General features: G+C 46.8%; 1 protein-coding gene across 1 annotated transcript; it reads right to left on the bottom strand.

Annotated features, from left to right (window-relative positions):
• Positions 1 to 2,657: 2,657 nt before the first annotated feature.
• On the bottom strand, positions 2,658 to 14,271 carry LOC135536565 (mitogen-activated protein kinase 14A-like; the record flags this gene model as incomplete). Its single annotated transcript, XM_064962862.1, has 6 exons — positions 2,658 to 2,889; positions 3,114 to 3,161; positions 3,574 to 3,603; positions 4,539 to 4,650; positions 10,868 to 10,926; positions 14,143 to 14,271. Coding segments are annotated over 6 exons (610 nt in total), but the record flags the coding sequence as incomplete, so codon positions are not given.
• Positions 14,272 to 15,422: the final 1,151 nt, after the last annotated feature.

The raw sequence follows: 15,422 nt of genomic DNA, 5'->3' as shown, positions 1-15,422 counted from the left end.
TGTTACATATAGTGGAATAACAAATATCTACTGTTACATATAGAGGAATAACACATCTCCTGTTACATATAGGGGAATAACACATCTATACTGTTACATATAGGGGAATAACACATCTATACTGTTACATATAGGGGAATAACACATCTATACTGTTACATATAGGGGAATAACACATCTATACTGTTACATATAGGGGAATAACACATCTATACTGTTACATATAGGGGAATAACACATCTATACTGTTACATATAGGGAATAACACACCTATACTGTTACATATAGGGGAATAACACATCTATACTGTTACATATAGGGGAATAACACATCTATACTGTTACATATAGGGGAATAACACATCTATACTGTTACATATAGGGGAATAACACATCTATACTGTTACATATAGGGGAATAACACATCTATACTGTTACATATAGGGGAATAACACATCTATACTGTTACATATAGGGGAATAACACATCTATACTGTTACATATAGGGGAATAACACATCTATACTGTTACATATAGGGGAATAACACACCTATACTGTTACATATAGGGGAATAACACATCTATACTGTTACATATAGGGGAATAACACATCTATACTGTTACATATAGGGGAATAACACATCTATACTGTTACATATAGGGGAATAACACATCTATACTGTTACATATAGGGGAATAACACATCTATACTGTTACATATAGGGGAATAACACATCTATACTGTTACATATAGGGGAATAACACATCTATACTGTTACATATAGGGGAATAACACATCTATACTGTTACATATAGGGGAATAACACATCTATACTGTTACATATAGAGGAATAACACATCTCCTGTTACATATAGGGGAATAACACATCTCCTGTTACATATAGGGGAATAACACATCTATACTGTTACATATAGGGGAATAACACATCTATACTGTTACATATAGGGGAATAACACATCTATACTGTTACATATAGGGGAATAACACATCTCCTGTTACATATAGGGGAATAACACATCTATACTGTTACATATAGGGGAATAACACATCTATACTGTTACATATAGGGGAATAACACATCTATACTGTTACATATAGGGGAATAACACATCTATACTGTTACATATAGGGGAATAACACATCTATACTGTTACATATAGGGGAATAACACATCTCCTGTTACATATAGGGGAATAACACATCTATACTGTTACATATAGGGGAACAACACATCTATACTGTTACATATAGGGGAATAACACATCTCCTGTTACATATAGGGGAATAACACATCTCCTGTTACATATAGGGGAATAACACATCTATACTGTTACATATAGGGGAATAACACATCTACTGTTACATATAGGGGAATAACACATCTACTGTTACATATAGGGGAATAACACATCTATACTGTTACATATAGGGGAATAACACATCTATACTGTTACATATAGGGGAATAACACATCTATACTGTTACATATAGGGGAATAACACATCTCCTGTTACATATAGGGGAATAACACATCTCCTGTTACATATAGGGGAATAACACATCTACTGTTACATATAGGGGAATAACACATCTCCTGTTACATATAGGGGAATAACACATCTACTGTTACATATAGGGGAATAACACATCTCCTGTTACATATAGGGGAATAACACATCTGTTACATATAGGGGAATAACACATCTCCTGTTACATATAGGGGAATAACACATCCCCTGTTACATATAGGGTGGAAAACATTATGTTCAGCATGTCCATTCAGTGTCCTGCCATTATGACATCCACCTGGCAAGAACGTCGGCCCAACATCACAAGTACATCAACAATGTGTAGCCTAAATGTACAGCTCGTATACATGTCTACAGTGAGCAGATGCAGGCTGTCTAAACCACTCAGAGCTCTAGCTACTGTCTCTGTCATGATGTAATACATCAGATCTCTAGCTATTGTACCTGTCATGATGTAGCACATCAGATCTCTAGCTACTGTACCTGTCATGATGTAACACATCAGATCTCTAGCTACTGTACCTGTCATGATGTAACACATCAGATCTCTAGCTACTGTACCTGTCATGATGTAACACATCAGATCTCTAGCTATTGTACCTGTCATGATGTAACACATCAGATCTCTAGCTACTGTCTCTGTCATGATGTAACACATCAGATCTCTAGCTACTGTACCTGTCATGATGTAACACATCAGATCTCTAGCTACTGTACCTGTCATGATGTAACACATCAGATCTCTAGCTACTGTACCTGTCATGATGTAATACATCAGATCTCTAGCTACTGTACCTGTCATGATGTAACACATCAGATCTCTAGCTACTGTCTCTGTCATGATGTAATACATCAGATCTCTAGCTACTGTACCTGTCATGATGTAACACATCAGATCTCTAGCTACTGTACCTGTCATGATGTAATACATCAGATCTCTAGCTACTGTACCTGTCATGATGTAATACATCAGATCTCTAGCTACTGTACCTGTCATGATGTAATACATCAGATCTCTAGCTACTGTACCTGTCATGATGTAATACATCAGATCTCTAGCTACTGTACCTGTCATGATGTAATACATCAGATCTCTAGCTACTGTACCTGTCATGATGTAATACATCAGATCTCTAGCTACTGTACCTGTCATGATGTAACACATCAGATCTCTAGCTACTGTACCTGTCATGATGTAATACATCAGATCTCTAGCTACTGTACCTGTCATGTTGTAATGCATCCAGTTTAGCATGATCTCTGGGGCCCTGTACCAGCGAGTGGCAACGTAACCAGTCATCTCATCGTCTGTGTGCCGCGCCAGCCCAAAGTCAAGAATCTGAGGAGGACAGACAGAACCAAACCATGTGGTACTTCAAAGATAGTCAGATAGTGAAAAGTCAGTAAAGTCACACCCCGTTCTCTCCTTGCAGTGAACATTTAATAGCACCGTTTCATAGGGGTGTGCTTGGTTTCCCCCTCAGGCAGACGGTCTGATATTCTTGTCCAGACTGTTCAGGATGAACAAAGTTTGAATGAGTGGGCCAATAATAAACGCCTTACCTTCAGCTCACAGTCCTCATTCACAGCCAGGTTGCTGGGTTTCAGGTCCTGGAGAGCGATGGGAGACAAGACATGACTATTTCTATATTATTACAGACTACCTACATGGAGGCCAGATCTGAATGGGCTTTCTCAATTGGGTCTAGATTCTCTCAAACCAAACCCACACAATCTGTAGAAGTGTTCCTACAAAACTTCTACAGTACTTCTGCAAGACTAACTCAATCTCTAACCAATCAGATCAGTTATTTCAAAACAGCAGATCTGAATAATTGACTCGGGCACTGTTTATGGTTTCACTTCCTCTGTGGTTTATAGTGTTTGAATAAGGAGCGAGCCTGGGCCTGAACCTGCCATGTGGAAGTGAACCAAATAGTCATAAACTAACACAAGAAACAGGGTTGCCATCTGGGAAGGGATTTTTCACTGTGGGCTGAATCAAACAGGAGAGGAGACTTACTCTGTGAATGATATCTGCTGAGTGGATATACTGAGGAGAGAGAGGTGAAGGAGAGCAAAGGCATTACATTAAATCAACATCATGAATCATAAGTTGGTAGTTTTTAGGTACATCACAGATGGCAAAAATTACAAAATTATGACTTCCTTTAACAGTTTTGCCTACTGGGAATGTACACAACATTGTACACAACACTGGTCAACAACTGTGAATGGCAGTTAGTTGAAGAATGTTTAAAATCTCCAAGCATGTTGTTTCACCTTTAACCCCCGGAGGATCTGGTAGATAAGGAACTGTCTGTCTGTCTGTATGTGTGTGTGTTTCACCTTTAACCCCCGGAGGATCTGGTATATGAGGAACTGTCTGTCTGTCTGTATGTGTGTGTGTTTCACCTTTAACCCCCGGAGGATCTGGTATATGAGGAACTGTCTGTCTGTCGGTATGTGTGTTTCACCTTTAACCCCCGGAGGATCTGGTATATGAGGAACTGTCTGTCTGTATGTGTGTGTGTTTCACCTTTAACCCCCGGAGGATCTGGTATATGAGGAACTGTCTGTCTGTCTGTATGTGTGTGTGTTTCACCTTTAACCCCCGGAGGATCTGGTATATGAGGAACTGTCTGTCTGTCGGTATGTGTGTTTCACCTTTAACCCCCGGAGGATCTGGTATATGAGGAACTGTCTGTCTGTATGTGTGTGTGTTTCACCTTTAACCCCGGAGGATCTGGTATATGAGGAACTGTCTGTCTGTCTGTCTGTGTGTGTGTTTCACCTTTAACCCCCGGAGGATCTGGTAGATAAGGAACTGTCTGTCTGTCTGTGTGTGTGTTTCACCTTTAACCCCCGGAGGATCTGGTATATGAGGAACTGTCTGTCTGTCTGTATGTGTGTGTGTTTCACCTTTAACCCCCGGAGGATCTGGTATATGAGGAACTGTCTGTCTGTCTGTATGTGTGTGTGTTTCACCTTTAACCCCCGGAGGATCTGGTATATGAGGAACTGCACATGGTCGTCTGTCAGCTTCTGACACTTGATTATGTTGTTGAGGTCCGCCCCCATCAGGTGGGTCACCAGGTACCTGCCAATCACAACCAGACATAGGCTCAAACTAAACACCTCCCCTGGATTAACAAAGATGGTTTAGTACGAAGATATGTAGAAATTGCTTCTCCAATAGAAATCCCTGATCACGTGTGTCGGCGATGTCATGGCGACGTTGGCCAACTAAGCTCATGCGCAAAACCACGTCATCTGGTCTAACGGTCGTCTTGCGCCGAACGGCGCAGGCCTTCAAAATAAAAGGTACTTCTTCGATATAAAGTTGTCTCTGACGAAAATTAAAATGTGCCAGTTTGTCACTTTCAAGAGGTTGGAATTACAACATGTTCACCTACTGAAGACATTACAACATGTTCAGCTACTGAAGACATTACAACATGTTCAGCTACTGAAGACACTACAACATGTTCAGCTACTGAAGACATTACAACATGTTCAGCTACTGAAGACACTACAACATGTTCAGCTACTGAAGACACTACAACATGTACAGCTACTGAAGACATTACAACATGTACAGCTACTGAAGACACTACAACATGTTCAGCTACTGAAGACACTACAACATGTTCAGCTACTGAAGACATTACAACATGTACACCTACTGAAGACATTACAACATGTTCAGCTACTGAAGACATTGGCTCCATTCCAGCTTGTGCATTCAGATTTGGAAAAACTATTGAAAGGAATTGCAAGCATTCCCGGAAGTATCGCGTTGCTGCGCTTCTGGGTTTCGAAACTCTGTGGTATTAAGACATCAACAACTACCTGTTTCTCACGGTTACATAGTCCACTAGTGTGACATATGTTTAGCTTTTCGGGTTAAAAAAAAGTTATCTTACCCTTATTTAACTAAGAAAGTCAGTTAAGAACAAATTCTTATTTACAATGACGCCTAGGAACAGTGGGTTAACTGCCTTGTTCTGGGGCAGAATGACAGATTTGTACCTTGTCAGCTCAGGGATTTGATCTTGCAACCTTCCGGTTACTAGTCCAAGGTTCTAGCCACTATGCTCCCTGCCGCCATTTCGGCTAATTTGTTTATTATCTGGTTAATGTAACCAGTGAACCCATAATGCTCACCAACGCCACAGTATTACGATGTGCCATCTGTTTCCCACCCGCCTCTAAAACCGTCCTTGGATAGACCAAAATATATATCATTTCCCCAAAATTCTTCATTATATATTTGTTTTACCCATAGACACATACATTCACGTGTTTCTATAGACGGGTGGGTTGACGATGTCACCATAATAACGCGCGTGCAGAGTGTTAAAAGGCTGTTAGTCAGCTCGTTCTATCTTGTTCTTGATACCATCTCTTGTTTTGACTGATGTTCATCACCATTTCTTGTTTTGACTGTCATGTTTATGCTAATATGGTTCAGATTTGCTAGCTAGCTAACCAACGACCTTAACAATGTATTTGAGACAACACGTGCTTGTGGACAAATGCATTTAAGCGGCTGCTCTCACAATAAATATTTGCTAATGAAATATAGCTCACAAGTTGTCAATAACCCTTTGATTGTAAACCGACTGTGTCCCTTCTTTGCCAGCTGAAACCGGTTGAGTGGCTGCTCCCCAGACACACATTCCTCCTCCTCCTCCTCTCTAGAAGCCACAGCAAGGCGAGCCCTCCACGAATAGAATGGCATTAAACAAAATACAGGTCCAATAAACACACTTATTTTTGCAATTCAAATCTAATCCCATAGTGGATTAAAACAGCCCCAAACAGTGGTAAAGCACTTCTGGAGGGAAGGAGGAAGACGAGCCAAAAGATGCAGGAGGAGCAGATGGAGGTTTCACTCAGAGTGAGGGAGAGGGAGAGAGAGAGAGAGAGGAGGGGTATAAATAAGGTACATAAATACTGAGCCCTCATCTGTGTTGATCCATTCCCTCCCTCCCTCTCGGGGGGTGGTAGGTAGGAGGTGATATGGACAGTCTTGTGAGTCACATATTTTAGAAGCTGTTTGGGCGAACCACTGATACAGCACCTCTGCAGAACATATCCCATCACTTTCCTGGACAGCAGTTTGTGCTCCTCCATCCTGCAGGCGTATGCTGAACACAGATTATAAGCATGAGCTGAAAATAGCCTTGATTCCCTTTTGATCATTCTGTGTGAGCAGCTTCTTCCACTGCAGCCGTTTCACATCTCTCCCTCTCTCTCCACCATCCCTCTCTTTCGCTCCTCCACTACCCCCTCTCTCCAGACACTTCTCTCTTCTCTACCCTCCCTTTCTTCTCCCTGTGTGACCTATTGCCCCCCAATTCCTCTGTGGTACAGGGTGTTCATCTATCTGGGACAAGGGGACAGCTGAGAGGCTGAGAGAATACTTCACCCCTGCCCATCTGCCTGTGGGTGTGGAGCTGCCAGGAGCTAGCCTGGTCCCAGATCAGTTTGTGCTCTTCATTGCTGTCATTGTTAAGACAAACATGGCAAATAGCACCCAGAGACAGCTTCCGCAGCGCAGCACTGACTCACTAGCTGAACAATAACCTTTCTTCACTTTCAACATCAACATGCCATAACTGCCAATAGGCTCAGGCAGTCCTACCGGACAATAGTTTCCAGGCAGTCCATCCGACAATAGTCGCCAGGCAGTCCCACCGAATAGTCGCCAGGCAGTCCTCACCGACAATAGTCGCCAGCAGGCAGTCCTACCGACAATAGTCACCAGGCACCTGGCCGACACACCAGGCAGTCCTACCGACAATATTTCGCCAGGCAGTCCTACCGACAATATCGCCAGGGCAGTCCACCGACAATAGTCACCAGGCAGTCCTACCGACCAACAGTCGCCAGGCAGTCCTACCGACAATAGTCGCCAGGCAGTCCGACAATAGTCACCAGGCAGTCCTACCGTGTGGTCGCCAGGCAGTCTCCACCGACAATAGTCACCAGGCAGTCCTACCGACAATAGTCGCCATAGGCAGTCCTACCGACAATAGTCACCAGGCAGTCCTACCCAGGCAATGGTCACCAGGCAGTCTACCTGACAATAGTCGCCAGGCAGTCCTGACAATAGTCACCAGGCAGTCCTACCGACGGCGTGCCAGGCAGTCCTACCGACAATAGTCGCCAGGCAATCCTACCGACAATAGTCGCCAGGCAGTCCTACGACAATAGTCACCAGGCAGTCTACCGACAATAATTCGCCAGGCAGTCCTACTGCCGTAATGATCGCCCAGGCAGTCCTACCGACAATAGTAAGCCCAGGCAGTACTACCGACAAGTCACCAGGCAGTCCTACCGACAATAGTCACAGGCAATGTTCCTTCAAATAAATGTCAGCACTGAGCAAATTTCAGGTATGTTGAGCACAAGATTCTGTGCAACTTCAGCACCTGTTTACTGTGAACACCGAGGCTGTATACTTTAGGTTTCAGTTTTAACAACGGCCACGTAGGCTACTGTGGCTATTTTATCATAAATGTAGGCCTACAAGAATGGCCTGCCAACATGGACATAGGGTTATATGATCATTCAGCCTACGGTAGAAGCCAATGTGTGGTGTTCAATGTAGACCTACATTCCATGAGACTTAGGGGGAAGAAGAACACGCAGGGCTGGATATGAACCTGTTCATCTACGCCATTGACCTGTTTATAAAGACATGGAGTTGACTGAAAATGTTTGTGTTGTATGACGGAAGAAACCTCTTTATATTATTCCCATACCATCATGCTCCCCGAGTAACGCAGCAGTCGAAGGCACTGCATCTCAGGGGATAGAGGCCTCACTACAGACGCTGGTTCGATTCCAGGCTGTATCATAGCCGGCCGTGATTGGGAGTCACATAGCACAGCGCACAATTGGTCCAGCATCATCGGGTTAGGCCGTCATTGTAAATAAGAATTTGTTCTTAACTGACTTGCCAGGTAAAATAAAGGTTAAATATAAAAATAAATTTTAAAAAAACTAGCCGAATTTTCTTTCAAAGACGCTGAAGAAACGTACAGGCTTTGTGCTCTTTTGTAAGAAATCACCCTATATTGCTGACTACAATTATTCTAATCAAATAATAATTCCCACCACAACTAGAAGACATGCATAAAGGTATACACGGCTACATGCAGTGCGCTTTGATCTCAAACCATAATATCTACTCACGACCATAGAGGTTTCCCCCTTTTATTTAACTATAAGCTCGCTAGAACAAATTCTTATTTTCAAATGACGGTCAGAGAATACAGGGTTAATCATTTTGCTCAGGGTAATTAATATCGCTGTACCTATCATGTCGGGATTCCATCTTCAAATATTTCTTGTTGCCAGTTCAATAATTTCGTTCACTAGGCTTTCGCTGCCCCGGAAGCCAGCTGAAACGCCAACACAGATCCATATAAGGGCTTCTGAGTGGCAGGCTGTATCACAACCGGCCGTGATTGGGAGTCCCATAGGGGCGAGCACAATGTGTCCGCCGTAGGCCGTCATTGTAAATGAGAATTTGTTCTTTTAACTGACTTGCCTATTTATATTAAGTTAAAATAAAAACATATGGCAATGGTCTATTTGCATATAGTCCTACTGCAGCGCTGATTGTTTATGCCACACTGGTCTGCGCCGAGCAGTGCAGTCTGCGTAGAGCACGGGCCGAGTAGTGCAGTCTGCGTAGAGCACGGGCCGAGTAGTGCAGTCTGCGTAGAGCACGGGCCGAGTAGTGCAGTCTGCGTAGAGTACGGGCCGAGTAGTGCAGACTGCGTAGAGCACGGGCCGAGTAGTGCAGACTGCGTAGATCACGGGCTGAGTAGTGCAGTCTGCGTAGAGCACGGGCCGAGTAGTGCAGTCTGCGTAGAGCACGGGCCGAGTAGTGCAGTCTGTGTAGAGCACGGTCAGCAGTGTAGGTTCGTGGGAGCACGGGCCACAGGGCAGTCTGTGTAGAGCACGGGCCTAATAGTGCAGTTCGGGAGCAACGTGGGCTGAATATAGTCTGTGTAGAGCACGGGCTGAATAGTGCAGTCTGTGTAGAGCATGGGCGAGTAGTGCAGTCTGTGTAGAGTACGGGCTGAGTAGCAGTCTGTGTGAGCAATGTGGCCTATAGTGGCCCGTGTATAGCTGCCCAGTAGTGCAGTCTGTGTAGAGCACGGGCTGAGTAGGTGTTCGTGGTAGACAGCCGCTTAGTAGGGAACTGTAGAGTATCGGGCCGAGTAGTGCAGTCTGTGTAGAGCACGGGCCGAAAGTAGTGCAGTCTGTGTAGAGCACGGACCGAGTAGTGCAGTCTGTGAGATATGGCTGAGAGGCAGTCTGTATACGGGGGCTCACGCAGCTGAGAGGGAACATTGTTAACAGGTGGTACTACTGATGATAGTCACAGGTACCCCAGGAGCTTCCCAGGCAGAGCAGGATTTGTTTGATCTCTGCTGCTGGGAAAATAAAGACACTGTGTAGGCTACTCTGTGTCGGAAGTGAGGTATTCATCCACTGTCAATAGGCATTGGCTGAGAGAACGATCCACTGTCAATAGGCATTGGCTGAGAGAACGATCCACTGTCAACAGGCATTGGCTGAGAGAACGATCCACTGTCAACAGGCATTGGCTGAGAGAACGATCCACTGTCAACAGGCATTGGCTGAGAGAACGATCCACTGTCAACAGGCATTGGCTGAGAGAACGATCCACTGTCAACAGGCATTGGCTGAGAGAACGATCCACTGTCAACAGGCATTGGCTGAGAGAACGATCCACTGTCAACAGGCATTGGCTGAGAGAACGATCCACTGTCAACAGGCATTAGCTGGAGAGAACGATCCACTGTCAACAGGCATTGGCTGAGAGAACGATCCACGTCAAACAGGCATTGGCTGTGAGAGAAACGATCCACTCGTCAACAGGCATTGGCTGAGAAAACGATCCACTGTCAACAGGCATTAATGAGAGAACGATCCACCGTCAACAGGCATTGGCTGAGAACGATCCACTGTCAACAGGCATTGGCTGAGAGAACGATCCACTGTCAATAGGCATTGGCTTGAGAGAACGATCCACTGTCAATAGGCATTGGCTGAGAGAATGATCCACTGTCAATAGGCATTGGCTGAGAGAACAATCCACTGTCAATAGGCATTGGCTGAGAGAACAATCCACTGTCAATAGGCATTGGCTGAGAGAACATCCACTGTCAATAGGCATTGATTGTCTGACAGGAAAAAGGGGTAATAAAGAGATATTCAATACTTAAAGAAAGCAGCTAAACGACAAAACCTAGAGTAACTCAACTCACACATCATTGAACTCCTCCAGACTAGTAGCAGGTGTGAAAACATCTAGAAGCCCGATCACCTGAAATACAGAAAGGCCAATGGTCAAGTTAATAACACAAGGAACGAGGACTGTATCAGCTCTCCCAATGACTTCATGACTCCACAAGAAGTTGGTTTCAGCAGAGAGGAGCATCGGAGAGCATTGGAACTAGAACAATAGAATATTTCAACCAATATCTTCATAAGGTTGATATCTCAGTAAGCAGTACAGTTGTATTCAGTAATATGATTCATGTAGCCAACATAGTTCTGCTGCTTTTAAGAGAGGAGAGAGCGAGACGGACAAGAGAGAGCGAGCGCGAGACGGACAAGAGAGAGCGAGATAGCGAGACGGACAAGAGAGAGCGAGATAGCGAGACGGACAAGAGAGAGCGAGATAGCGAGACGGACAAGAGAGAGAGAGCGAGCGAGACGGACAAGAGAGAGAGAGCGAGCGAGACGGACAAGAGAGAGAGAGCGAGCGAGACGGACAAGAGAGAGAGAGCGAGCGAGACGGACAAGAGAGAGAAGCGAGCGAGACGGACAAGAGAAGAGAGCGCGCGAGACGGACAAGAGAGAGAGACGGCGAGACGGACAAGAGAGAGAGCGGCGAGACGGACAAGAGAGAGAAGCGAGCGAGGCGGACAAGAGAGAGAGAGCGGCGAGGCGGACAAGAGAGAGAGAGCGGCGAGACGGACAAGAGAGAGAGAGCAGCGAGACGGACAAGAGAGAGAAGCGGCGAGGCGGACAAGAGAGAGAGCGGCGAGGCGGACAAGAGAGAGAGACGGCGAGGCGGACAAGAGAGAGCGAGGCGACGAGCGGACAAGAGAGAGAGAAGCGAGCGAGACAGACAAGAGAGAGAGAGCGAGCGAGACGGACAAGAGAGAGAGAGCGAGCGAGACAGACAAGAGAGAGAGAGACGGACAAGAGAGAGAGAGACGGACAAGAGAGAGAGAGACGGACAAGAGAGAGAGCGGACAAGAGAGAGACGGACAGAGAAAGCGGCGAGGCGGACAAGAAGAGAGCGGCGAGACGGACAAGAGAGAGAAGCGGCGAGGCGGACAAGAGAGATAGAGCGGCGAGACGGACGGACAAGAGAGAGCGGCGAGGCGGACAAGAGAGAGCGAGCGAGACAGACAAGAGAGAGCGAGCGAGACAGAGACGGATAAGAGAGCGAGCGAGACAGAGACGGACAAGAGAGCGAGCGAGACAGACGGACAAGAGAGCGAGCGAGACAGACGGACAAGAGAGCGAGCGAGACAGAGACGGACAAGAGAGCGAGCGAGACAGAGACGGACAAGAGAGAGCGAGACAGAGAGACAGACAAGAGCGGCGAGAACGAGACAAGAGCCGAGCGAGACAGAAGACGGACAAGAAGCGGCGAGACAGAGAGACGAGACAAGAGCGGCGGAGACAAAGAGAGCGGACAAGAGCGAGCGAGACAGAGAGACGGACAAGCGAGCGAGACAGAGAGACGGACAAGCAGCGAGCAGGCGGACAAGAGAGCGAGAGCGGATAAGAGAAGCGAAGACGGATAAGAAAGCGAGACGGATAAGAGAGAGCGGCGAGACAGAGAGAAGCGGCGAGACAAGCGGATAACAAGCGAAGCAAGACAGAGAGGCAGACAACGAAGGGAAAGCGAGCAAGACAAAGAGAGCGGACAAGAAAGCGAAAGCGGGAACGCAGAAACGGAACAAGAAACAGCGAAACAAACGGACAAGAAAAGCGAGCGAGACAGACGGACAAAGAGCGAGCAGAGACAGAAACAGACAAGCGGCAAGAGACGAGCGAAGACAGAGAGACGGACAAAAGCTGGCGAGACAGAGAGACAAGAGGGAGACAGAGGCGGACAAGCTGGCCCGGGAGACAGACAAGAGCGGCGGGAGACAGAGAGACGGACAAGAGCGAGCGGGAACAGAGAGAGCGGACAAGAGCGGCGAGGCGGACAAGATGGGAGCCGGATAAGAGAGAGCGGGGCGGATAAGAAGAGCGAGAGCGGATAAGAAGCGAAAGACAAGAGACGGATAACAGAGAGCGAGCAAGACAGAGAGACGGACAAGAGCGGGAGCGGACAGGAGCGAGCGAGACGGACAGGAGCGAGCGAGACGGACAGGAGAGAGCGGGGCGGACAGGAGAGGCGAGTGAGACAGAGGCGGATAACAGAGAGCGAGGCTGGGACAAGAAGCGGCGAGGCGGACAAGAGCGGCGAGGCGGACAAGAAGAGTTTAGGCGGACAGGAAGGCGAGGCGGACAGGAGAGAGCGGGAGCGGACAGGAAAGCGGAGACGGACAGGAGAGAGCGAGACGGACAGGAGAGCAAGTGAGACAGAGAGACGGATAACAGTGAGGCGGACAGGGAGCGAGCGAGACGGACGAGGAAGCGAGCGAGGCCGGATAAGGAGCGAGGCGGGGACAGGGAGAAGCGACGGACGGAGAGCGGATGACAGAGACTTGGATAAGAGGAGCGGCGAGGCGGACAGGAGAGCGAGCGGGAGCAGAGACAGACCGGATAAGAGAAGCGGCAGAGGGGATAAGGAGAGGGAGCGGATAAGAAAGCGAGACGGATAAGAGAGGAGCGAGGCCGGATAAGAGAGAGCGAGACGGATAAGAGAAGGCGAGACGGATAAGAGAGAGCCGAGACGGATAAGAGAGAGCCGAGACGGATAAAGAGAGAGCGAGGACGGATAAGAGAGAGCGAGACAGAGAGACGGATAAGAGAGAGAGCGAGACAGAGACGGATAAGAGCGAGACAGAGAGACGGATAGAGCGAGACAGGGAGAGACGGATAAGAGAGCGAGACAGAGAGACGGATGGGCGAGACAGAGAGACGGATAAGAGAGAGCGAGACAGAGACGGATAAGAGGCGAGACGGACAGGATAGCGGCGGGGAAGGACGGGGAGGGCGGCGGGACGGACAGGAGAGCGAGCGAGACATGGACAGGAGAAGAGGAGCCAGAGATGGATAAAGAGCGAGCGAGACAGAGAGACCGGACAGGAGAGCGGCAGATAGGACAGAGAAGCGGCGAGGCGGACAGTGAGAGCGGCGAGGCGGACAGGAGAGCGGCGAGCGGACAGGAGAGCGAGCGAGACAGAACAGAACGAGACAGACAGGGCAATAGAAGACTTAAGCCAACATCATCCTAGAGATAATATTCAAGCAGTTACATAATGATTCAAGCAGTTACATAATGATTCAAGCAGTCACATAATGATTAATGCAGCAAACAGCTTTGTGAAGCTTTTGAGACAAAACTCACATTCTCATGCTTCATGTGCTTGAGCAGCCGTAGCTCTCTGTAGGTTCTCTTGGCGTGGATAAAGGGACTGGAAAGGCGGGAGAGCTTCTTCACAGCGATCTTCATACCCGTCTTCTGATCGTCGACGAGCTGGAGGAGAAAAAGAAACGGATTATTTCAACTACAAGAGTTGGATATTAGTCAACATTATCTAACAGAGCTGCACCCATTCTTCTTCAAAACAAGTACTGATAGGTTAGTTCAAAGTACGGACCTAATAGAAAAAGTTACCCACACAAACCGTAGTCATTGGCCGAGAGAATGATCCACTGTAAATAGGCATTGGCCCGAGAGAATGATCCACTGTAAATAGGCATTGGCCCGAGAGAATGATCCACTATCAATAGGCAGTGGCCCGAGAGAATGATCCACTGTCAATAGGCATTGGCCCGAGAGAATGATCCACTGTCAATAGGCATTGGCCCGAGAGAATGATCCACTGTCAATAGGCATTGGCCCGAGAGAATGATCCACTGTCAATAGGCATTGGCCCGAGAGAATGATCCACTGTCAATAGGCATTGGCCCGAGAGAATGATCCACTGTCAATAGGCATTGGCCCGAGAGAATGATCCACTATCAATAGGCAGTGGCCCGAGAGAATGATCCACTATCAATAGGCAGTGGCCCGAGAGAATGATCCACTGTCAATAGGCATTGGCCCGAGAGAATGATCCACTATCAATAGGCATTGGCCGAGAGAATGATCCACTGTCAATAGGCATTGGCCCGAGAGAATGATCCACTGTCAATAGGCATTGGCCGAGAGAATGATCCACTGTCAATAGGCATTGGCCCGAGAGAATGATCCACTGTCAATAGGCATTGGCCCGAGAGAATGATCCACTATCAATAGGCAGTGGCCCGAGAGAATGATCCACTGTCAATAGGCATTGTCTGACAGGAAAATATGAAGGAAAACAGCTAACGATAAACCTAAGAGTTAACTTAACTCACAAATACAGTGCCTTGCGAAAGTATTCGGCCCCCTTGAACTTTGCAACCTTTTGCCACATTTCAGGCTTCAAACATAAAGATATAAAACTGTATTTTTTGTGAAGAATCAACAACAAGTGGGACACAATCATGAAGTGGAACGACATTTATTGGATATTTCAAACTTTTAACAAATCAAAAACTGACAAATTGGGCGTGCAAAAATTCAGCCCTTTACTTTCAGTGCAAGCAAACTCTCTCCAGAAGTCTGGTGAGGATCTCTGAATGATCCAATGTTGACCGAAA

Source organism: Oncorhynchus masou, unplaced genomic scaffold (genome assembly GCF_036934945.1).
Source record: "Oncorhynchus masou masou isolate Uvic2021 unplaced genomic scaffold, UVic_Omas_1.1 unplaced_scaffold_6342, whole genome shotgun sequence".
Lineage (NCBI taxonomy): Eukaryota > Metazoa > Chordata > Actinopteri > Salmoniformes > Salmonidae > Oncorhynchus > Oncorhynchus masou.
The sequence above is the reverse complement of the archived record's forward strand: the minus strand, read 5'-3'. Positions and strand labels throughout refer to the sequence as shown.